The 26,316-nt window shown below is 42.4% G+C and overlaps 1 protein-coding gene across 2 annotated transcripts in view; it reads left to right on the plus strand.

Annotated features, from left to right (window-relative positions):
• Window positions 1-26,316, plus strand: part of LOC310945601 (spermatid perinuclear RNA-binding protein-like) — an 89,892-nt gene that overhangs the window by 50,846 nt on the left and 12,730 nt on the right. The window contains exons 5-11 of one of the 2 annotated variants that reach the window (XM_083911741.1): window positions 1,252-1,399; window positions 9,331-9,458; window positions 13,111-13,206; window positions 15,722-15,833; window positions 18,035-18,132; window positions 21,631-21,724; window positions 21,830-21,895. In XM_083911741.1, the coding sequence (XP_083767867.1) occupies window positions 1,252-1,399; window positions 9,331-9,458; window positions 13,111-13,206; window positions 15,722-15,833; window positions 18,035-18,132; window positions 21,631-21,724; window positions 21,830-21,895 (742 nt within the window). The remainder of the gene's footprint in view (window positions 1-1,251; window positions 1,400-9,330; window positions 9,459-13,110; window positions 13,207-15,721; window positions 15,834-18,034; window positions 18,133-21,630; window positions 21,725-21,829; window positions 21,896-26,316) is intronic. The other variant, XM_083911742.1, reaches the window with a different exon arrangement.

Raw genomic sequence — 26,316 nt, forward strand, 5'->3', positions numbered from 1 at the left:
TCTGATAAAATCCGTTTTAGATTACGTGAACCAGCGCGATGCTAAACTTCCATGTTTTGCCGTCAGCCCTGGCACACTTACTGCTCACAAATAATAAGGGTGGAAATAATAATAATAATGTAAACAGTGAGTGATACTTTGTAGGGAACTGTTTTGGTACTTGGGCTGTGGGTGACACAGTTGTATGAATAAGAAAGGTGGACGTGGTTTTGTGCACATCAGGTTAGTTCATTATTCAGTGGCTGGGCCCTTCATGCACATGTGACTTGACGAGCGCATGCATAGCCAAATTTTCGCTTCCCTGCCCGCCTCAGCCCAAATTTTGGCCAGAAAAAACCTTATTAAGATATCAACGAATTTGTGTTCAGAAGTTTCCGTATGATATCCTACGAACCTTTTCATGAGAAGAGAAAAGAATAGAATATCTTATTGCAAAGGTGCATGGTAGAGGTAGAAACCCTCACATCAGTGCTCTTAAGATATAACAAGACAAAAGAAAGAAAGAAAGAAGAAAACATACCTTTATTAGTCCCGCAAAAATACATGCAATCATGGAGAGATGTCAGAGCAAAAGACAAAGAGACAACAACTACTAAATATATATATGAAGAAGTTTGTGACCCGGCCGCCACGTTTCATTGCTCTGATTGGTTGAATCCAGTCTAGAAGCATTTTGCTCAGCAGTTGAAAATGCTGTCAGGGTAATGAAATCTCCTTTTTAAACAAGGGAACTTAGGCTCAAAGACCTGTTTTGTTGTTACTTTGCTGCACACTGCATAAGGGGACAAATCATTGTCATAGACCGGGAAGAATATCTCTCTCTCGCTTCATAGTTTATTAATTTTATTTAGCAACAGAAGCAAATATTTAATTACTAAATGTATTACAATGTCAATCAGGTGAACAAGACGTGCATTGCATTTCTTTCTCTGCATGTTTTATGTTGGGCAATCTTCACGTTAATCTCACAGTTCAGACCCACTGAGAGTGATACAGAAAGTAAGACTCATGGTGACTAAAAGGTCTTTGAAGGGGTAAATACGAGGGACTTTTAGCCACAGTTAATGCAGTAACTAGAGTGTATTTCTTTAAAGTATTTTATTTGCAGGCCGGTGCACCGGGCCTTTCTCAGGGAGCGTGTTCTAATAAAGTGAAACAAGCAGCAGCCTTGTTTTTTACAAACAGCACGAGCCGATGTTCTGACTGTGATGTTCAATTTTTAATTAATGAAGCAGCCGTTGTCTCTTGCAGACGATGACGGAGGACAAATACGAGGTGCAGTCGTGCGTGCCCGAGGCAGCCATCCGGGTCTGCAGCACCAAAGACCCCCGACTCACGCTGAACATCACCCTCTCCTCCTTAAAGATGAGGGAGGAGCACGCCGCCACGCAAGAAGAAGGTATTTACTCCCCTTTTCTCTCCCGCGCACCCCTACTGTGCTTCCCGTTCGGGAGGATGCTTCCCCCTGTTTTTATTATTTGAGCTTTTATATGACAGCAGAGGGCTGAGAGGGAGCAGAACAGAGAGGGAATGTAAAGGTATAAAAGTACGATGAAACCTGAGCTTCATTTGAGAGAGAAGGGGGAAGATTGGGCTGAAAGCTGAGAGGAGAACAGAGGGTAAAAGGAGAAGGGATGAAATGGATCTGGGTCAAGGGTGGTGGAAACAGCAGACGTCCGGTGAAGGATGATTTCCGCAGGGGATGTTTTGGGTTTGGATTGCGGAAAAAGGAGACATCTGTCTAAGGTATCCTCCTGTGTATCCTCCCACGTCTGACGAGCAGGAGTTCAGATATTCAGAAGTTGTTCTTGTTGGCCGGACATGTTAAACACACACTTCACATAGCAGAGGTGTAATAATCCCTCACACCAACCAGACGATTCATCTCTGGTGATCATTAGCAGTGAAAATTAAAAAAAACAAACTGAAGGGAATTTTAACGTTGGGCATCAGCGCATTGACCGTGTTTGTTTTCTCCCACAAACGAAAGTGAAATAAAAAAAAGTCACAAGTAAAGAGCTGCTGTTACGGCGAGCGGCGAGTCTCAGTGTGGTGGCGCTCCCAGTGGGAGAAAGATTGAGTCCTGCCGTCACAAAAGGTAGAAAAATGGATTCTGGCAAAAGAGGAGTGAAGCACAGCTGATGAGTCACAACGAGGGGAAAACACTTTTGCCTTCAGGTTCAACATCCTGTCGGCACAAACAAGGACCTCTGCACCAATCTATTTTACACTTTTAATTAGGGATGTCCGATAATATCGGCCCACCGATATTATCTGCCGATATTGAGTTAAAAATGTAATATCGGGAATTATCGGTATCGGGTTTTTACAACCGATGTTAGTTCTGTAGGCTTCAGCATTTCCGAGTGTACCTGAATGCAACACGGGCCGTTTACAGGCGCGTGCTTGATGACGTATAACAACAACAACACGCTTCACTCGTAGGTTGCTAACCGTGGCTAACAAGCTTCAGCTCTCCCAGTGCATGAGATGTCCGAGGTTTGGAAGTATTTCCAAGTGTCACCTCCTAACAGTAAATGTGCGCTTTGCAATGACTGCAAGGCGTTGGTTATGAGAGGAGGAGACAAGGCGTCTTCCTTTAAAACATCAAATTTGATCACCCACCTCAAGAAGAAGCATGCGGAGTTATGCGCTACGTCTGTGCAGCAAAGTGATGAGAAGAAGCAACAGCCGACACCGAGAAACAAACTTTTTCTATCGTTCAAGATGCCGGATTCACCAAACGTGTGGAGTTCCTCGAGCCCCGTTATCTCGTGCCCAGTCACAAGTATTTCTCAGACCAGTGCTTACCTGAATTGTACAGCATTGTTTAGTCATGTAGAGAAGCTAATTTCTGGTGCTGTATCCCTTAGATCCAATACAGGTTAGCATGTTGAGCTTGACTGCTAATTTAATGATTGTATTATTTGCCAAGTTACGGCTCTGTCGTTACTCAGTCTGGAAAAAGAAAACTATGTTTGTTTACTACTCTGGACTGAAGCTATGCATCTTCCTTGTTGTGATGTTGTCTGTAGTTTTGTTTGAGGCAAAATATTCTCTCTAAAAACACAATCAAATAAATTAATGGCACTTTTTTCAATAACTTATTTTGTACAGACTGTGTTTACATTTGAAAAGCCGTGTTGCATTTATGTATGCATCCAGTGGGGCATCACAATAGAATTAGGCATAATGTGTTAATTCCATAATAGGTGATATCTGATGAATTTTGGTGTAAAAAGGCTGCATATATCGGTATCGGGTGATATCGGTATCGGAAATTAAGGGTTGGACAATATCGGAATATCGGATATCGGCAGAAAAGCCAATATCGAGCATCCCTACTTTTAATGCTTAATGTAGATAGTGACAGAGACAGAGAAGGGGGAAGACCTGCAGAAAATGGCCCTGGTTAATGCATCAGCTGATCCCATGACACCACGGCTAAGTTTTCATGCCAAGATTACTGCAGAAACTGTTGTTGGGTGCAGGATCAAAAACAAACATTTTATTGACAACGGGTGCGTTTACATGGACCTTAATGTTTCACTAATGATCTGTCAATAATAACCTTGTAAAAACCTCAATCAGACGCGAGCGGCCTAATGGGAATGGGGAAATATTGGTGCCTAAAAGCCACGTTAATGCAAATTTGTCTCTCGTTGGAATAAATAAGCTCATTCTGCGCATGTTTGCAGGCTTTTCCTTGGGTTTTTAGAGGGTTTAGGCGCAAATTACACCATACGCTGATTTGCATATTGGTGGTGCAATCGTGCAAGTTTGAGTCACCGTAAAAACCCTGTGTTTGTAACTTTAGGTGGCGTTAGTCGATCAACACAAGAGTGACAGACTAACACACACAAAAGAAGAAAAAGAAGAGGGGCAGGGTCATCTCTTCTGTACGACAGTTGTTCCTTATTAGTAAACTCCGAAAACCAAGTTACCGGTGTTGAGCGGTCGATGTAAGGACGCAATGATGAGGGTGAATGATGTTGAAAATGGGAGATACAGTTATTGAATGAATTTTATTTTAAGAATAAAAAACGACCTCTTCTGTTATGTTTCCGGCAGATTAGGCGCTTCAGAGCGTGCGGAGACACTTTGCACGAGTCAAAAAAAGTTCTACTCTGATTAAATGCTTTGGGACATCTTATCGGATCACTTTATTCAGCGTCCATGTAAGCTGTTAAAAAGTTACAGAACTATTGTCCATGTAACCCAGCCCTGCTACTTTCATCAGGAGACATAAATACATATCATAAACAAGAGTTGCTGAAGGAAGCGGTTGTTCCGGTGAGTGACAGTTGCCCTGGTTTGTAGAGTGTACTTCCTGTAGCTGGCCTCTGCTCACTGACTGTTGGTTCTGTTGCCGTAGCTCCGCAGGTCAGCGCGCCGTGTGGACCGACACTTCTCCGCCGCTGCTGATGAGGCGCCCCCCCCCCCCAACCCAGCAGCAGGAAACCCCGGGTACAAGAGGGTTTCCCCAACAACCAAATCAAACCAACCCGCTCACTCTCTGCCTCAGACATGCTCCTCTATACCTCCCCTCCTCCCCTTCCTCTGTCGACTGGACTTCTCTCCGGGTCACCATGAAATTCTGGTCCATGTCTGTCACCGAGCACATAACTAAAAGGGCTTAGTGACTACATTACCCAGCAGCCCAGATGTGCTTCTCTGCTTCAGTCACAAGGGGGCTAACCTCTGATCTGGTGATCAATTTTGTATTGGCTCAGAATGACATCCCATAATTTCATGTTGTAAAAACGGTGTTAATTGAATTTATTTGATGTCCTGGTCACTAATCAAAATTCCCCCTAAGCCGATGATGTCAGGGAGAATTTATTGGGGGTGGTCCTGACCTGTGAGTGATGTGATCCTTCATGACGAGCCTCTGGGAAACACCTCAGCTCATTCAAAACACAATCAATCGAACCACATAGATACTTAAAATGTCCGGTCTTTAACCACACAGCTGGGAATATCTCAAGTATTTTAACATTATTCAATATTCTCTTAACCTATGGAGTCTTGAGCCTGTCACCAGAGTAAAAGATGCATAATGACTTAAAAATAGATGCAAAAATAAAAATCATTAAAGTGATAAGATTCTTTACTTGGTATCAAAAGTAATTATTTATGTTACTCGTTTTATTACTGTATTCCTTTTTTTTAATTAAAAAGTGACATGCAACCTGTTTAGCAGCTCCTTTAAGAACTGAATCCACAATATTGTAACAATAAAAATAACCTTAATTCAATTCAATTCAATTTTATTTAAAGTGCCAAATCATAACAAAAGTTATCCCAGGACACTTTACAGAGTAGGTAAAGACCACACTCTATGACTTATTTATGATTTACACAAACCCAACAATTCCTCCGTAGAGTACAGTGGCAACGAAAACCTTCCCTATAACAGGCAGGAACGTCAGACAGACCCAGCTCTGTGGAGGACGGACATCTGTCTGCACCGGTTAGGGAGGAAGAAAAGGAGAGAGAGAGAGAAAAGACAAAAAGACACACAGATGGACAGAGAGAGACAAAGACAGAGACAGACACTTCCAGTAACAATAATAATATCTACAGTAATGCGAATATGATTTACATGTTATGTCGGTTATACAGCAGAATAGTAGAAACAAGCACAGCTGAGGTTATAGATTTTAGTAGTAGCAGTAAGCGTCATGCAGGACCACGGCAGCAGGCACCACCACGATCAGCAGAGACCTGCGAGACGACAAAGCACAAACAACTCCGGGGAAGAAGTTGAATTAGTAACATACATTGATGAGACATGAATGATACAGACAGAGAGGAGAGAAGCTCAGAGTATCAAGAAAAGTATTATCCCCCGGCAGACTAGGCCTATAGCAGCAGAATTAAGCAGAACAAAATCAGCTTAAAAATAACAACATTGCTAAGAGCTCATAAGTCCTAGCTGTAAGCTTTATCAAAGAGGAAAGTTTTAAGTTTACTCTTAAATAAGGGGACAGTGTCAGCCTCCCGAATAACATTTGGGAGTTTGTTCCACAGGAGAGGAGCTTGGTAGCTGAAGGCTCTGCCTCCATTTCTACTTTTGGAGACTCTAGGAACGACGAGTAGCCCTGCATTCTCAGAGCGCAGCTATCTAGTCGGGTGATACGGTACTATGAGCTCTTCAAGATACGAAAGAGCCTGACCAATAAGAGCTTTGTACGTAAGGAGAAGGATTTTAAATTCTATTCTAGATTTTACAGGTAGCCAGTGCAGAGAAGCTAATACAGGAGAAATATGTTCTCTTCTATTTGTTTTAGTCAGTACTCGAGCTGCAGCATTTTGGACCAACTGAAGACTCTTAACAGACTTATTGGAGCAGCCTGATAATAAGGAGTTGCAGTAGTCCAGCCTAGAGGTAACAAATGCATGGACTAGTTTTTCTGCATCTTTCTGAGACACAATCGCCCTCATTTATCAAATGTGCGTATGACCATTTCCATGCAAACTTCGGCATTTATCAATTTGGACGTGAGCGGGAGCTACTATCAAATCTCATGTGGTCTGAGGTGGTGTACGTACATTTGAGCCTGTGGATTTGCGGTGCAGTACAGCAAAATCTGGCTGAAAATAATGAACAAACCTCAGCTGTCATTAAGCATAAGCAGTCACATGTTAAGAACAGATCAAAACGAATTCTTAAAATGAATTAAAAAAAAAAAATTGTGGTTGGAGCAATTGATTGTACTCATGTGCGTCTGGAGGCACAGAGACAAGTCCTTTATCTGAAGCTATTAGAAGGTCGTTAGTCATTTTCACCAGTGCTGTCTCAGTGCTATGATTCACTCTAAATCCTGACTGGGAATCCTCAAATAACTCATCATTATGTAAAAAGTCACACAGCTGATTGGCGACTAATTTCTCGTGGGTCTTAGAGAGAAAAGGAAGGTTAGATATAGGTCTATAGTTGGCTAGTACCTCAGGATCAAGACTGGACTTTTAAGAAGAGGTTTAATTACAGCTACTTTAAAAGACTGTGGTACATAACCTGCTGATAAAGACATGTTAATCATATCTAATACAGGAGTGCTAACTAAAGGTAACACTTCTTTAAGTAACCTAGTTTGAATAGAGTCTAGGAGACAAGTAGAAGGCTTTGATGCTGAAATAGTAGAGGTTAATTTGTTAAGGTCGACTTTAGAAAAGCAGTCCAAGAATATATCAGGCCATACAGTTGTTTCTAAGGTTCCTGGGTTTGAAGAAAAATTGGTGCCAGGTGAGTTGATTTTGTCTCTAATAGTTATAATTTTGTCAGAACGCATGGTCTCATTACTACTGAGGGTTATAGGAATACATGACTCAATAGAGCTGTGGCTCTCTGTCAGCCTGGCTACAGTGCTGAAAAGAAATCAAGGATTGTTCTTATTCTCCTCTATTAAAGATGAGTAATAGGCTGCTCTGGCATTACGGAGGGCCTTCCTATAGGTTTTTAGACTTTCATGCCAAGCTAAGCGAGATTCCTCCAATTTAGTAGAGCGCCATTTACTTTCTAATTTTGGCGATTTGTAAGGACGCAATGCTTTTAATTCGCGGGTTTGTGAGTTATACCACGGAGCTAACTTCCTCTGTTTCATTATCTTCTTTTGTAAAGGAGCAACAAAGTCGAGTGTTGTTCGTAGTCAGATGGATAACTGCAAACAAACACTGCCTCTCATTGCCCAATAATAAAATAAATGTAATAACTAAAAACAGAAGCAAACCACGACAAAAGATGCAAAATGACTAAAAATAGATGCAAAACACCACACAGATGCAAAATTATTAAAAATAGATGCAAAACCATCACAAAGGGAAGCAGAATAACTAAAAATAGATTCAAACCCATCACAAAAGGATGCAAAATGTGTCACATCAATCCCCAAATTTATTTTGAGGTTCCCAGGTGCTCAAAGCAAGTGAACCTGAGAGAGCACCTGGAAGTGAAACTCCTTCAGCTCACTTTGACAAACTATGCCAATCAGTGTGGTCCATAAAAATTACCCAGAAGTCCCAGGGGCAAGAACATGAAGGTCCTCAGTCCCTCGGTCTGGGAGGAGGAGCGACACAGGAACTAACCCTGTGTCTCTCATCAGCTCCTTCGTTTGTCTTCCACCTCTTCCATCCTGTTGAGCTTTTCACTGCGGTCTCTACGGCAACAGACTGCTGAACCACACACACACCGCTCCTGTGCTCACGTTACTGCTGATGTATCACATACAGACGGATAAATTGGAATTCGAACGCTGCGTAGATCTGGAATTAGAGACTCCACTGTGACCTCGTCTGTGCGAGGGGAGCTTATTTTGAATGCTCTGTGTCAGCATTACTGTCAGCTTGGTAGAAAGTGGCTGTGATTTAATCTGTGCTGGCTGTTGCTCATTAAGACATCTTTGAACCATAACGGCACTGATCCCACAGGGATGGGACATCAGCGGCTAAGATTTGCAACTTGGCGAGCTGAAGTGTAAAGATAATGTCTTAGACTTCCTGGATGAGATGCCTGACAGCCTGAGCTGTGCAGTGTGGTCTGCAGTCTGTTTCTCCCTTTTGTCCGTCTGCTTGACTGTCCCACAGCGGGCCCCTCCTCCCCCCTCCCCCGAGAACAAACAGCCTTCACTTTCTTTCCAGGGTGGCGTTCTCACTCTCAGATGTTTATGTTGTTGTCGTTGTCATCTGCTGTCACTCTTCTTCTGCTGTTGTTCTTCTCCCATGGCTCGCCCTCCTCCAGTCATGGCAGGAGTGCTCCCCACAGGAACCCCGGTGTGGAGAGACTGTTTTCAGTCAAACATAAACATCTGACCGACCCCACAAGTGCGAAAATACTAGCATGGGGCCCCAGAAAACTGCAGGATGACTTCGAGTAGACTAGCTAACGCACCCTGATCTCAGGCATTCCTGAGCCAGTATCTCTCAAATCTTCTTCACAGTGTGAATCTTTAACCTGGCGTTTGTTTCAGGGTGGTTACCATGCTCTTATTTTCCCCCTTGAGCCGTTGATAACACACTAATCTGGCGTGTGTCCCGCCGCCTCTAGCCACTGATCTGCATCTAGAGTGAGACTCCGGCCAGGGCGGCATGCGCTCACGTCTGCTCTGGTTCCTCCTGTCAATGTTATAAAATATCCTGCCTCATGCATGAGAAACTCTCCCTCTGAAAAAACACTGTCAAATTCTCCCCCTCCTACTGTAGCTCATTCAGTCAGATCAGTGGGTTTGCCTAATAATTATTAGCCATCCTAGCCTGCTGCCTTGTGTGCCTGCGTGTGAGTGTGGGAGGTCACGCTCAGTCTGTCCCGTCTCATCCTGTCCGTCTCTCCAGTGGACGGCCACCCGGACGACAGCAAGGAGCAGAAACAGGAGGTGGAGGAGGTGGAGGAGGAGGATGTCCTGGACAGGCAGAAGTGCCATGCTGCGCTGGCTTCGCTCCGCCATGCCAAGTGGTTCCAGGTGAGCACAGCTGGGCGGGTGACACACTCACTCTGTGTCTTCAGAGTCCTGGCAGCCTGAATGTTCCACCCCTGTCTCTGAACGTTTGTTTAATGTGCAACAGAAGGATATGTTGAGGAGGAAACGTAATCATGTAATAAAGACAGGATCTTAATGAAGCGCACAGAGCTGAAGCTGCTCGAGTGTCGGCGGACTTCAGCAGCAGCTGTTTCATAGCTGATGTCCCCGCAAAACTGCTGAATGAACATATGTGTAAAATATCCGTAACATGTCTGCAAAACCTTTTTCTTTTTTTCCTCCTGCAATATTAACCAGTTGCAACTAAAGCATGAGTGACCTTTTTAAGGTTATGTTTAGGTACACACACAGGTATGTGTCTGTATTTTTTTTAATAATGAACCCGAAGTGTTTTGATGTGCTGAATAAATACTCAGCACTGAGGATGTGATTTCTGGTCTTTCCTTACAACTTCTGCATGGTACAAGCGCATAACAGTGGTGAGCGGCAGGATAAATCTGTGTGGGTGGGTGTCCTTGTCTTTAACGGCACCCGACTGTTTATTTCAGTGTGCTCCACTCCACTAATATTTGCACACAGCGGCAGGTGGAAAACATGCATTCATTTGCATATTCTTCCTGGATATTAAATTACAGTTTGAGGTCCATTTGGATGGAAAGCCTCGACGCTGGCATAATGCCTGAATTTGTGATTTTAGAAAAAAACATAAACCAATATCTATTCAGCTCCGTTGCTGCCAGTTTAATGGTGGAGCGACTCTGACCCCCCTGTTCCGTGTTGGTACCTTTAGAACAGAACGCCAAGGTAGAATAATGGCGCAACGCTCCCATTTTGAACAGGCTGTGTAAAAGGGTCTTTTAAACCTGTGGTACGCCGTTTATTTTTGGCGATGTTGGGCAAAAATCCATAATACTCTTTCGTCATATAATAATTTAAGTGGTCTGAGAGAAAATCTAGCACATGACGGGATACTTTTTATACCTACTGCCGCTTTAAAGCAATTCTTACCGTTCTGGCATTTTTCAGTTAAAGCACTCAGCACTTGCCACCCTCTTCCCCCTGCCTGACCTCTGACATGTCATTAAGAGAGAAATGCTGCGTTGAAGTACCATGGGTAATCCGAGATTTCGGACCTTCAACTAGGCAAACTGTACTGTAATACCTGTCAAAGTGGAACCTCCTACAAGCGAATTTGGGGTAGGTCGATATCCTCCAAAATTGCTAGTAAGAGGTTCCACTTTGACAGGTATTACAGTGCACTTTGCCTAGTCGGAGGTCCGAAACCTCGGATTTCCCATGGCCCTGAAACACAGCATGAGCAGTGCAAGTAAAACAGAGCGATGATGACATTTTATTCGGACTGAATAAAATGATTGGTCAGACTTTTATCAGCAATATATGAGAATTTAATATTGATGAGTCTCAACACCTGGTGGATTTCTTTAACATTTAAGGTCCATACACTTTTTAGGAGCATTTTAAGATTACAAAAGAAAAGTGTCAAAAGGCTATAAAGGTAAGAATAGCTTTAAGTCACATGTTTCGTCCAGTATCCAGGTGTGCAAACATCAATTAACTGGCAAGTAAGGGTTTAATATTAATGTTTGTAGATTAATCATGAGTGGTACAGAAATAAATCCATATTGTGTCACTTTTTATTGGACTCATTTCATGCATACATGTTCTTTGTTCTCCACGATACAAGCTCCTTTCATCATACAACAGATGAAATGGAAATAAAGCATGACAAAGTTGTGGACGGAAAGTCATTGATATATTGGGGAAAGAAGAGATGGCATGTGAATGCTGACGGGACGAACCTCTGAAGGTCACAAAAGGGATTCTTTAACCAAATCAGGTTTCAGATAAGCTGCAGCTCGTCCCGACTCAGCTGAGAGGGAGACGAGAGTCAAGGTCAGGTAAAGTGATGAGCAGCTTCCCTCAGGGAAGGAGAGCTACATGCCAAAGTAATATCAGCCCATTGTGTTTCATCACACTCAGACAGGACTAATATGACCCCAGGACCTCCACCGATGTAATAACTGCAGCTACGATTAGTGGCGTTCGTCTCCTTCCACCAGCTTTAAATTAAATCACCCACTCTATTGTTGGCAACAGTCATCCTGTGCAAATTGAAGTTTCAATAATCTCCAACATAATTCAGTAGGTATTATAATTTCAATAATTTCATGTATATTCATGTCACTAACTGCAGAGAACTTTTGTTACGTGGGGTCAACAATAATAGTACAGTTTTCACTGTTTTGAGGCAAAGCGTGGAGGTGAAATGGTCTTTTGACGGTCATTCTGACATCATTCTGACATCATAGTGGCACGTAAAAAAAAACACTAACTATGGCCAACAACATTTCTTCTGACCCAATACAATTTGTTACCATCAAACCGGAGATATAGGGTACCAAAACCGAACAAGTCTATACCGAAGCACTCTTTTGTGCACCAGTCAATCCTCGATTGATGGGCCTTAAATGTTGTCTTCTGATATTGTGAGGTTCTGTTGAATGGATGCATTTTTGAGTCCTGTCTTGATGTCTTAATGCTTGTCTTCTCTCGTCTCTTTTGTCTTTTCTGGGATGCTGTAAATGCAGCTGCTGTGATGCAAAACAACTTTCAGACTTGTTTTGACAATAAGATTAGTTTTATTTCACATATAAACAATATAAAACACAGTGATACCACATAAAAAGCACATGTGTGGGTGTGGCAGAAACATACACAGGCTTGTATGAAAACCACACCTAAAAAACATTATTAGAATATTAGAATACAACACAAAAAACCCCCAAATAAATCTGTTTAAATCTGTTACAAAACAATCAAAGTATAGAGCGTATATAGATACATCACATATCTCTGTAAATAAAATTCCTCCTTATGTTTCATGAGTGAGAGTATCCATATATGTAATAGTATTAATATGATCATATATGGTATATTATTATAGTGTAAATTGTATTGTAATGTAATTTGTATTCCATTACATTTTTAGTCATAGAATTATATAAATAAATATTGTATTGTAGTTAATATAAGAGATAGGAATAAGAGGATAAATATGTTGCAATTCATTTATATATTGTTATAAAGTCATGGTTAGCGATGATTCAAATAATTATAATTAATATCATTGATTATAAATATTAATAATTATAGTAATTAGAGAGACGTGTGGGATTCAATTAATTGTACTTCTTCCCACTCCTTTTTTAATTATAATTATATTTTTGTAGTTTTGTGTCTGTCTACAATAGTGTGATTATTTTGCTTTTAATTATTATTATTTCAAATTATTATTATTCATTTATTTATATATTGGAAATAAACATTTCAATTTAAAACTCAGTCTCTCACAATGAGATTTGTTTGTTTGTTTGTTCCTGTTCATTCAGTCACCATAAAACAACAATTATAAACCTATCACAGTATAAACTCAAACATTAAATAGTGACTGAAAAAAGCTGAAACATGCCTTTCCTATATTCTTAAATCTGATGAAGGAAGGTGGTGAACGTACCGCTGCTGAAGTCCCACATGTCTCAGCTGCTCTGCTGACTGCTGTCTTGTTGAAATGCTTGTCATGCTGTCACTAACTTCTGTCCGTCTGTCCCCTCAGGCCCGAGTCACAGACCTCAAGTCTTGCGTCATCGTCTTGAGGATTTTCAGAGACGTGTGCAACAGACTGTCTGAGTGGCAGCCTCTCAAAGGATGGGTAGGTGATGGCCGCAGAATCAGAATGGGACAAAAAGGATTTAGGTTACACAAACTAAAGTACACAAAACACTCACACAGTGTTCACTCGGGCAGAAAGCAAAAAACAGGGAAAGTTCCTGTCTGAAACCCTTTTATTACAGAAACATGAATTCAGAAAACCTTATCTCAGGATAGGGATTTATTCATTCCAGAACCGTTCTAACTGAAGATTTTAAGTTAAGATCTCCCAAATTTAAAACAACTGCAAAACAAATGGCAGGACCACTGTTATTGGGTCTGTATAACAATGACAAGCTTAGTACCACCACAACCTCGCACAACTTTCCCCTTTTCCTGTTAGCTATAGCTACTTAAAAGGGAGTTAGCTTAATGTCAGATTAACAACAGCCAGGTTTTGCTTAACGTTAGAGAAGCAGAAATAGGTTGGTCACTGACATACTTTTAAGATGACCTGAATCATCAGTAGTCAGAAAAGATCAAGGCTTTAACTCTTGATGTAGGTCATCCCTAAGATCCCGGGGTCCTATGTTCCTAAAGGGTCCTATGTTCCAAAAGTGTCCAATGTTCCAAAAGGGTTCGATGTTCCAAAAGGGCCCTATGTTCAAAAAGGGTCCTTTGTTCCAAGAGGGTCCTATGTTCCAAAAGGCTCCTATGTTCCAAAAGTGTCCTATGTTCCTAAAGGGTCCTACGTTCCTAAAGGATCCTACGTTTCTAAAGGATCCTACGTTCCTAAAGGATCCTATGTTCCAAAAGGCTTCTATGTTCCTAAAGGATCCTATGTTCCAAAAGGCTTCTATGTTCCAAAAGGGTCCTGTGTTCCAAAAGGGTCCGATGTTCCTAAAGGATCCTATGTTCCGAAAGGCTCCTATGTTCCAAAAGGCTCCTATGTTCCAAAAAGCTCCTATGTTCCTAAAGGGTCCTGTGTTCCAATTTGGTCCGATGTTCCTAAAGGGTCCTATATTCAAAAAGGCTCCTATGTTCCAAAAGGCTCCTATGTTCCTAAAGGCTCCTATGTTCCTAAAGGCTCCTATGTTCCAAAAGGCTCCTATGTTCCAAAAAGCTCCTATGTTCCAAAAGGCTCCTATGTTCCAAAAAGCTCCTATGTTCCTAAAGGGTCCTGTGTTCCAATTTGGTCCGATGTTCCTAAAGGGTCCTATATTCAAAAAGGCTCCTATGTTCCAAAAGGCTCCTATGTTCCTAAAGGCTCCTATGTTCCAAAAAGCTCCTATGTTCCAAAAAGGCTCCTACGTTCCAAAAAGCTCCTATGTTCCAAAAGGCTCCTATGTTCCAAAAAGCTCCTATGTTCCAAAAGGCTCCTATGTTCCAAAAAGCTCCTATGTTCCAAAAGGCTCCTATGTTCCAAAAAGCTCCTATGTTCCAAAAGGCTCCTATGTTCCAAAAGGCTCCTATGTTCCAAAAAGCTCTTATGTTCCAAAAAGCTCCTATGTTCCAAAAGGCTTCTATGTTCAAAAAGGGTCCTATGTTCCAAAAGGGTCTTATGTTCCAAAAGGGTCCTATGTCCTAAGTTGTCCGAGGTTCTGCTGGGCTCCAAGTTTGCTCAGCTGTTGGGTCTATATGGAAGAAAGCTAGTTAAGCTAGCTAGCTAACATTAGCTAACAGAACAGGGGAAAGTTGACTGGGGTTCTGCCAGGTTCCAAGTTTGCTCAGCTTGCTGTTATTGGAGCAGAAAGACTTAGGAAGGGTCTGTATGGAAGAAAGCTTCCTAAAAAAGGTTTTCTTGTCCGTTAAGCTAGCTAGCTAACATTAGCTAACAGGACAGGGGAAAGTTGACTGGGGTTCTGCCAGGTTCCAAGTTTGCTCAGCTTGCTGTTATTGGAGCACAAAGACTTAGGAAGGGTCTGTATGGAAGAAAGCTTCCTAAAAAAGGTTTTCTTGTCCGTTAAGCTAGCTCGCTAACATTAGCTAACAGGACAGGGGAAAGTTGACTGGGGTTCTGCCAGGTTCCAAGTTTGCTCAGCCTGCTGTTATTGGAGCACAAAGATTTAGGAAGGGTCTGTATGGAAGATAGCTTCCTAAAAAGGTTTTCTTGTCCGTTAAGCTAGCTAGCTAACATTAGCTAACAGGACAGGGGAAAGTTGGCCGGGGTTCTGCCAGGTTCCAAGTTTGCTCAGCTAGCTGTTATTGGAGCACAGAGACTACAGCAGGGTCTAGTTTCCTTGTCTGTTAATGTTAGCCAGTGAAAAGTGAGAGAGCTGTTGTCATGGATACAGGAAGTCTTGTGAACAGTCTAAACACAGATTCATGATTCATTTCCTTAGATGAGTTAGGAGGTCTGAGATAAGATGTGACACAGCCATGAGTTTAGGAACTGCTTCTATAGGAAGCGAGGAAACTTAACACAGGACTAGCACTCATGAAATGTTTCTGCAATGAGGCTCCAGGACTTTACGGCTTTGAAACGGCTTATTTTGCCCTGATGTGTAATGATCTTTGTGTCCCAGGACCAGAATCCTGACTGGAATTAGTTACTATTACGTGTCCTCTCTCTGCAGCCTCTGGAGCTGATCTGTGAGAAGGCCATAGCCACCTGTAACCGGCCGCTGGGTCCAGGCGAGGCCCTGCGTCGCGTCATGGAGTGTGTCGCCTCAGGGATCCTGCTGCCAGGTCAGTGACCCGTCCTTCACAGAAACACCCCCTAAGGCTCTGTTTGTTGTTTCCATTTACACTCAGCCCATGGCTCGAGGCTACTTTCAGTTTTTCTGTGAACTCTGGGTAACATAAAAATATTGCAGCGCATACAGAGTTTATAGAAAGATATAAACAGAGGTGAGCCAGACTGAACCTGTCTGCTCAAGTTAGGAGAAAAACAAATGTGTGGATCTTCTTCAGAGAGAGGAAAAAGAAACTGAAGTAAACAAACGCCTGCACTAGTACTGGCCGGTAATACAGGATGATAATTTATCATCTTATGAATAAATATTGTCTATTGTATATATTTTTTTATTACAGTGTCGAAACAAAAAATGGCTCAACTGCGTTACAGCAATATTTGTGTGGTTTGGAGGACCCTTTAAACTCTGACCCTTACATACATTATGTTCATTTTTGACGTAATTTATTTTCTAAGATTTCCAAGCCTTTATTATAGGACCGACAGGAAAAAACCTTCAGCCGCTTTGCACTTGCAAAGAGGCTGCCCCTCGTGTAATTTCTCAATAAACTGAGCTGGACGCCTCACTGTGGGAGGTCATTGAGGTCGGGGGGCAGCGTCTGAACAAGAGCATCTGGATATATAATGTTTCATATCCTGTTATATTTCAAGATACAGCAGCATGTTCTCTGCTCATTTCATTCACTAATATGAAATAATCACATAGGGAAGCCTGTTTTTGTTTATTCCTGCCAGAATTAAAAACTTAACAATTAGTATTTTCTCTTTTTATTAACACAAGGCTCGCTCCTGAAATCCTTGAAAATGCTTGAATTTTAAAGTTGAGTTTTCAAAATAAATAAATAAAAAAAGTTGGAGAGGCTGAAATGAAGCCATGAAATAATCCTTTTGAGTATGTTTTGATTTATTATTTTACCACAGTTGTAAGATGCTGAAAATGGACCTTGAAAATGCTTGAATATGACCGTAACCCTGTTAACAGCTTTAGTGCAGCAAGAACATAATGTGCAAAGATCCAAATGAAAAGTGTCGTCCAAGTGAATTCATATTTTCCTTCTTCTATCATCGGGGTGATATGAAAGGTGACTTTATCTCATTATGATATCTGCTCACATATGTGAAATCATGGGGTATCAAATCAAATTGATGTTAATCACATTGAACTGTGCATTAAATATTGTAAAGATTTTTTTTTAATTCTAAAAACAAAACTGCAATTTCGGTGCTTGTTTTTTTGTCAATATAGAAGGCTTAATTGTGTATCGATTCTGTTAAAAGGCGATAAATTATCATATTGAATTGCGACCCTAAGCCACTTTTCTTTTTCTTTTTTCATGGATAAAATCTGAGTTAGTGTTTAGTTTGAGTCGTTTGTTTTACAGTGGCTCTAACTGGCAGTGGAAATGTTTTCTTTTATGAGTGAGTGAAAGAATAAAAAGATGTGGAAAGGAGTCTGTTTTTTATGTGTTTGTGACGTGCTGATGGGCTGTTACCTTGTGACATGAAGCTGCGACCTTTGAGTGAAACCCTGATAACAAATGAACAAAACAAAATACACACATTTAAAGTTCCAGAAAAGGAGTGAGCCCAGGGACTGCAATCCAGCTTTAAGAGTGGGCAGGTCGATAAACTGAGAAGCTCTTTATTATCAGGAGAGACATTTAGAAATGTGTTTAATGAACGTGTTGGTTGGAGGATGACCCGGCTGTAACCTCGGTGCACTCAGGGCTCCTGAGAGAGCCCCAGTGACGCTTTACTTCAACCATTACTTGTATTGCATTCAGTAAAAGTGTGACACTACTTGTAAACATTTATCCTGCAAGATATTTTTCCTCCTACTGCAGAACCAAGTGAAAAATGTCTCCTATTCAGCCCTGACAAATAGAAATACGTTTTCTAATCCTTGTTCTGGGAAACCGTCAGCTCCCACGCTCTCTGGGTGCAGAGCAGCGAGTTAGTCTTTGTGATGATGTGATTGGATTTTTTAGATGACTTTCCCTCTGCATTGAAATGTCTGAATGCCCTGAATCATTGATGAGTTGCCGCTGCGTTCACAGCGGGGAGTCGCTTAATTATTTCAGTGTGTGTTTTTCCTGTCGAGAGGAATGAAACTGGGTTCAAAGTGTGTGTTGCCGTCAGGAGGTCGTCTGTGACCCCTCTGAGTCAGAACCTGTTGTGGTTCTTCTTCACACAGGAGGTCCGGGAGTTCACGACCCCTGTGAGAGGGAACCCACAGACGTCCTGTCTCACCTCAGCGCCCAGCAGGCGGACGCCATCACACACAGCGCACAGGTCAGTCCACTTTACCCATCATCCCCTTCTGCTGCTGCTGTCACTCAATACCATAGACAGTCTATGCTCAATGCGACAATTCAGCATGACGTCACATCAATAACAATCGCTCTTCCAGTTGGCAAAAGCCGGAGCGTTCTCCGATGGCTACACTAGTAAACAAACCCCTCCGCAGGGCAAAGAGATCGAGAAATCAGAGGAAATGGCTTGAATTCCTGGGTGATCTGCACCAAAGTAGAAGTAGAATTTCTTTACACATTTCTAAGAATCTACAGGTGAAATTTCATATTTGTACATGGGCAAATGACGTTGATGAGAGAAATACATAAGAGCATTTGGGGGACCCACAGCCTCAGCAGCTCAGGTGGTGGTTTACATTAAATCTAAATGAAGAAGACTTTACGGTATATTTTGGAGCTGTTAAAGTCATTTTATTGTGAATTAAGTTTGGTCCTGGATGTGTTGACAGCATTGATGTTAATGTCGACCAGCAGCTCCCAGTGTTTGCGGAGAGGAGATCGGGGTGTCCCACTAGAGAGGAGCACACGGCTCAGGCTGCCTTCACGTGCCATGGAAAAGATGGTTCTTTTACATTTGCGTACTTCAAGCTACCAGTGCGTTGTGTGCAAGTGCTTTTGTTGTCATAGTGAAATGAAACATGGCGAACCCACAGGTTCTGACCTGTTACTTGGGTTGGTAAACCAAACAATAACGGTACAGTTTAAGAAAGACACTAAGTGTTGACACATGATATTGAACATTGTATAGGCTACAAAAATGAACCACTAACAGCAGCATAAAATGTTTACTGGCGTGAAGTGCTTACCATTCACGACTCTTGCGTTGCGCGCCGCCATGTTGAAAAGGTCAAAGGTTATCTCATCTCATAAACTTATGTAATCAAAATATTCTACGAGCTCCTCGGTGGGAATAACCATGTGAGGGGGGGGGATGTGCAATTTTCACATCGGCTTTTGGTATTTACCATATTTTTTGGGGGGGGGGGGGTTTAAGATTATTTTTCTGTCAGTTTTCCTTTTTATTAGATAGGACAGACAGGAAATATGGGAAAGCGAGGGGGAGACAGGCAGCAAAGGGCCGCAGGTCAGAGTCGAATCTGCGGCTGCTGCCTCGAGGACCTACAGCCTCTTTACACGGTAGATAAATCAGACCATTAAAACGATATTTGATTACAAAGATAAGAAGTTAGACTTTAGTTTAACTCCATTAAATGAACTCTAAACTTTACATCATCATTTATATATTTGGTTACAATTATAAGAAGTAAGACTTTAGTTTAACACCATTAAATTAACTCTAAACATTACACCATCATTTAGATTTGTTAAACAGAAAGTTTGATAGAATTTAGCCAAAAAGTGTCCGTCTGGAGACACAGATCTGTGTGAGTAAATATCTCCACCAACACGATGATGGAGGTTTGTTCCCAGTCTGCCTTGTTAGAAGAGTCTCCTTCTCCACCAGGCAGTCTTACAGTCATCTTTTAACAACGTCCACTCTCTTTAACCCCCTCACCTACAGGTTCACCTGGATACATTTAGTATTTTCTGAAGGAAATCAATAAAACCCCACTCCTTTTGCTCTATATCAGGCAGCTCAGCCCCAAACACAACACGTTTTCATTGTGTAACACAGTAGCAGCTGGTCGGCTTCAGGTCAGTGGAAGCTGCTCGCGTTCTGCCACCTGGAGGTACCATGACAAACATTCTGAAATGCCGTATACGCTTCTTTGCACCCTGATGCCGTTTTTCACAACTCACTCTTTTTTTTTTACTGTTTTCCCTTAAACAAAAAATGTAGATTGTACCTTTTTTTTTTTTGCATAAAATTGTGGAGTAAAGACTCACGTACATGTAGTCAGTGTCTTCTTCAGTGATAAACGTCAACTCTTCAGACAGAAGATCTTTACATTAGAAATTGTTTCTGACATTATAATAATTCTGCAGCTACCAATTAGTTTAATTTTCATCCTCAGATTGTGTTCAGATGTCTTTAAAAGTCTTCCTTTTACTTTACTACTTTACTGTTGGATAAGAAAATGCTCTTATAGCAGCTGGAACCATTAGATACCTCGGTCTAACCAAGGGCTGCTCTCTAATTACTCTGCCTGAACAATCTTTTCTTTCCTGCTTCCAAAATAAAAAAGTATGGATGTCCTAAAATATCCATGTGTGATATATTCCACAATAAAGTGCACCGCAGTCTCCAAGGTTTGAGGTGAAACCTCGTCTTTATGATCAGTCAAAGGAATTTGAACCAGCCGCAGTATTTTAGTTTTATCGGCTGCTGCAGCTTGACAAGATGCTTTCAGTTTACTAGAGGTGCGGTGCCTTGCCCAGGGGCACTTTGACAGTAGCGAGGACAAGAGCAGCATCAGGGCATTAAATGCTCCCATTAACAGGCGGTTGTCCCTGTCCTCCGGGCCACAGCTTCCCGCTCTCTAACTCGTCCCAGAGGTGATGAAGTTAAATATAAAAGTCAACTTCAAACTTCATGAAGTCTGGGATGAAAACACATTTAATTGGAGCGACTGGATGTGTAATTCTGTGTTTCTCCCCTCAGGTGAATCTGTGTAAAAGCACTTTTCACATACGTTGCGTGACAGGAAGTCTTTGAACTCGCTGCTTTATGGACGTTGTCTTTACATCCTGCTGCCTCCCAAGCGTTATAAAGCTTCCCTTCCTGTTCTCCTGCTATAAAAGCAGCCGCAGACGCTTACAGTACTTAACTGAGCCTAATCACTATCTGGGCCTGAGACCTTGAAACGTCCCACCGGGGTGCACTTTCTCGCCGCCCACTGCACCAAAGTCAGCGTTTCTTTCAGGAAACTGGACGAGTGGCGCTGGCTGAAGGAGGGTTATTTCAAGTGAGTCCTCGTCCGCCCCGGTGAAGCCCCGAGCCCAACGTCAGCACTATAAATTGCTGAGTGTCCGCAGAAGCCCCGTCTCTGACCCCCGATAAGTGGCCCCTCAGAGCCTGACGATCCGACAGCCTAATTAGCCACCTAATGAGCGTGGGAATGCTCTTCCCAGCTCCCGCCCACACCAACACCACTACTGTACCACCCCTGCTGCTGCACAGCAACAAAGTCAGCCCCCAGGTGGGAAATGTGGGAGAAATAGGAAGATAAACTTGTATATCCCTCCTCCTCTCTTTCTGTTTCTTCCTTTGTTTTTTCTCTCTGGGAATATTTTTCTTTCTTTTTCTTTTCCTCTCTTGCCCAGTGTTTGTTCCTCCTCTCTATTATGCATGAAGTTCCTCCCGAAAGAATTGGTTGGTTTACACAAGCGTCAGGCCGCTCGCACACACAAGCGTCCCCGATAATTAAACCGCATTGATTGGAGAATAAGTGATATCTTCTGCTGCCTGTTCTGAGACACACTGATGTGCCCTTATTCTGCTGTGCGTGTGCGCGTGCGCGTGCGTGTGCGTGTGCGTGTGCGTGTGTGTGTGTGTGTGTGTGTGTGTGTGTTTCAGCATGCATTACGCCTCCTCTCCTTTGGACAGCTCTACAAGGTCCTGAATATGGATCCTCTCCCTGCCAGCAAGCCCTCACCGAGGCTGTTGGAAGGTGTGTGCGTTGAGTTTCTGTCTCCTGTGTGTGAGAATATCATGATGATGTTTAGATGGCGTGTATGTGATGTTTCAGCTGATCAGTGTGTATGTTTGTCTGCAGGCTGTCAGAAGAGGCTTCGGGGGGACGTCGGATCAGACGACAGAGACTTCATCAAACGGATGAAAGGTGACTTTGAGCAAAGAAGTTTCTCTGAAAGTCAGGACACATTACTGTGGCCAAGTGAAGGATTATTTAAGGTTCCATTTTATATATATATATATATATAGTAGTCTTTTATTAAATCCTGTGTTCAGGGCTGCAGGATCAGACACGATGCAGTTATGTTGCATGTTGATTCATCATCCAACTCACGGTGAAGACAGTAAAGTGTTCATATCCTGGTGTAAGGGTCACTGGATCCTGGACAAAATGAAGCATGAGGATTTTTTTTATTTATTTCAAACAGACTGTAGCAACACAAATCCACCCACTGGCAACTTCATTATAGAACTATTTTCATTTAAAAAAAAGAAAGGAAACACTTTGGTATCGCACTGAACAAACACTTTCCCAAAAGGCAACTGATTCTATAACTATAAAACTGAATAGCAGCTCTGATGCTGTGAAACTGTAGAAACAGGAAGTCAACTATATTTAAACATTCAAAGCACCCAAAGACCCATCGTCCCGGTGATCTGTGTGATGCTGTCAGATGGACATTAGCACAATGGGTCTCAACCGCAGGTCCGTGGAGCTCCTGGCGTCCTTGATGGAGTTCCAGAGGGGAAGAGTGTATTTTCACTATTTAAACTGTCATAAGAGCGACTCTTCTGGTCTTATATATAACCAACATCTGTTCAGATGAAGAAATCTTATCAAACGGGTGTCTGTGACCTCAAATGATGTGTTTCAGGTCAACGGTGGAGAACCGTCCTCGTCTCATACACAACTCTCTCTCCGGTCATGCTGAGTGGCACTCCGGTGAATCATCTGTGCTCGCCATATTGTGACTTATGTCGCACAACAATCAGCTTCTTGCACCAGGCAGAACTTGCACTTGAAAATGCGTCTGCTTGCACCCGACTGTAACCGTTTTCAACTAAAAACAGATGTGAAAGGACTACACAGGGAATCAAAATGACTAAAAATATATGCAAAACCGCCACAAAAGATCCAAAATGACTACAAAGGGGAGCAAAATGACTAAAAATAGATGCAAAATGACTAAAAACAGATGCAAAATTACCACAAAAGTATGCAAAATGACTACATAGGGAAGCAAAATGACTAAAAACAGATGCAAAATGACCACAAAAGTATGCAAAATGACTACATAGGGAAGCAAAATGACTAAAAACAGATGCAAAATGACCACAAAAGCATGCAAAGTGACTACAAAGGGAAGCAAAATTACTAAAAATAGGTGCAAAACCACCACAAAAAGATGCAAAATGACAAAAAATAGATGCAAAACCACCACAAGAAGATGCAAAATGACAAAAAATAGATGCAAAACCACCACAAAAAAAGTTTGGGTGTCTTGTTCCCATGTAGACTGGATTAGGGGCACAAATACATCAAGCGTCACCGCCCCTCAGGTGAAAGTCATTATTTAGTTCTGACGACTCAAACTTGTGTCCCATGATGCCTTTCCACCACGATAGGATTAAAAACTGTGAATACTCTAGACTGGAAACGTCAGAATGTTCCATGTAAGCGCACACGGCCGCTCAAAGCCACATCAGGTCCTGCAGCAGAAACCTCGACGCTTGTCTCTTAACAGCTGATAAGTGGTTATTGATTGAAGACTGTGTTGCTCAGTTGCAGCTAATGACAGAGACAAAAGTGTGTGTGTGTGTGTGTGTGTGTGTGTGTGTGTGTGTGTGTGTGTGTGTGTGTGTGTGTGTGTGTGTGTGTGTGTGTGTGTGTGTGTGTGTGTGTGTGTGTGTGTGTGTGTGTGTGTGTGTGTGTGTGTGTGTGTGTGTGTGTGTGTGTGTGTGTGTGTGTGTGTGTGTGTGTGTGTGTGTGTGTGCGTGCGTGCGTGCGTGTGTGCGTTGACTGTAAACAAGGTGCTTTCTGACAGGCTTTGTGTTTAAGGTGGAGGAGTGAGTCAGTGGAGCCGAAAGCACTGAGCGTTTTGAGGATCAGAGCGTCCTGTCAGGTGAACGCTGCTGTCAGACTCTCCTCACTTCATCAGAGGAGAGAAAGGGCCTCCACTCTGCCTGGCTGTGGTGCATTGTGGGCCAGCGTTTGAAATTCAGCAGTCAACGTCTGCTATCTCCACGAGATCACATTAGGAATCCACTTTAGTGCGCTGAATTGTCACCGGCTCTCTGTATCAGCCGACTGCATGAAAGGGGTTCAGTAAGCAGTTCAAATTTTTCAAGGAGCCGTCGCCGCGGCGGCTTTTTAACTGAAATGTTTCCTCGAAGCAGAAAATTGTGTGAAGTTATCAGGTTTCAAAACTAGCTGCGCGTGGAAAAGAAAGAGGAGGAAAGGAAGCTGCCAGAGCTGAAAGACCCATTCAGGGGTTATCAGGAGTCGGCATGCTCCTGTGTTCAGGTGAGAAAAGGTCTGCGCGTCACTGTCTTAGTGTCAAACTGTCTGTCAGCCGCCAAGGTCTTCATCAGGATGCAGCGGAGAGCTTTACCCAGAGCAGCCTGCTGTCAGGTTCAAGTGCTGTGTGCGGTCCAGGCCCATCTTAGAGACCAGGGACAGTATTCAGAGACTCAACCACAGCTTCACCTGCAGACATGACAGGAGCCTGACTCTTAACACAACACAAGCACACACAGGCACACACAGGCACACACAGACACACACAGAAACACAACACACAGGCACACAACACACACACAAACAGGCACAGAAACACAACACAGACACGCACACACTCACACAGAAACAAAACACACACACAGACACATAACACATGCACACACACACAGACACACACAAACACACAGATACACGCAAACACAGGCACAGACGCACACACACAAAACACACAGGCACACACACACACAGGCACAGACGCACACACAGACACACAAAACACACAGGCACACACACACACAGGCAAAGACGCACACACAGACACACAAAACACACAGACACATGCGGACACACACAAACACACACAGGCACACACACACACACACAGACACACAGTCACAAACAGACACACACACACAAACAGACACTATGGCGGTCCATACATTTCAGAATACTTACACAGCTGTCGACTGAGCGTGTCACAAGCGCGTGCTTTGACGCCTGTGCAGCAAAGCAGCGGGTGACATGTCATGTAGTTTCCCCATTGACTTATAACAGCGTTCACGCGTGATGACTGCTGCGCATCAGCAATCACACTACACAGAGTGACTACGCGTAAGAGTTACGCGTTTTTTGAGAATGCACGCATAAACGCTCGCATGAAGATAATAAAACATTTTTTACACGTGATTGCGTGTGTGTGTTGTTACGTAACAAGAAGCAGCGTGCTTCACTTAGAGCGTGTGCACGTCGGTCTGTCACTATCATTATTATTATTACTATTATCTAGGTTTTAATTCTAACTTAATTACGTTACATTAATGTGATTAATATATTTCTGTGTTTCATAATGATTTTACTTGCTGTATATTTGATGTAAAGCACTTTGAATTGTCCTGTTGTTGAAATGTGCTAAACAAAGAAACTTGCGTTGCCTTGAGCTTTATCCTTAATTTATTTCAGTCAAACATTTTGTTTAAAAAATGGGCTGAGATTGAAGAAAATACAAAATTAGGCTTCATACTTTTTTGTTCTTCTACTGTAGTTTGATCAAATATATACACAAAATAAATGGCACCAGTGGGATTAAACTGTAAGCCGAGCACCCTAACCAGTGAGAAACTAAAACCATAGTGTAGTCTATTAAATCATACATCATTCAGTGTAGTGATGTCAGAGGAGCAGGAGAATATGGATCGAAACTGTTCAGAATTTAGCTTTCATTTCAAGATTCTATTTTCATAAATAATAAACAACTCAGACACCTTTTAAACAGAAAATCAATGGGCTCATTTGAACGGCTGCTTTATGTATTTCTTTATTTATTAATTTAAGGACAGTTGTGCTTACTTTAGTCCTTTACAAAAGTTCAAATATATGAATGTTTCCAGGGAAATATGTTTCCCCTGATCAACTGTAGTTTAATGATTTTTCAATCATCTTTCTGGTCAAATATAAAACAATGGATGAAGTCTGTTTGGTGTATTTTCTCAGTGGTGCCATCTACTGGATAAAAATGGAACACAGAGAAACTACCTTACGTGTTCATGTACGCGCAATGGTGCGCTCAGTCAAGATCTACTTACGGTTGTGAACAATCAAAACATATGAACCCCTGAAAGACAGTGACAGACTGAAGTGCACACGCTCTAAGTGTAGCAAGCTGCTTCTTGTTACGCGAGATTAAGTCTGTGCACACGTAACAACCCACGCACGCAAGCACGGACGCACGCATGTGTAACAAAATGTTCTATTAATCACACAGGCATGTACACGCTGCTGTGCACGCTTTTCCTATAAAAGACACAGGTGGAGCCCCATAACACACAGAC

Source organism: Echiichthys vipera (genome assembly GCF_963691815.1).
Source record: "Echiichthys vipera genome assembly, chromosome: 4".
Taxonomy (NCBI): domain Eukaryota; kingdom Metazoa; phylum Chordata; class Actinopteri; order Perciformes; family Trachinidae; genus Echiichthys; species Echiichthys vipera.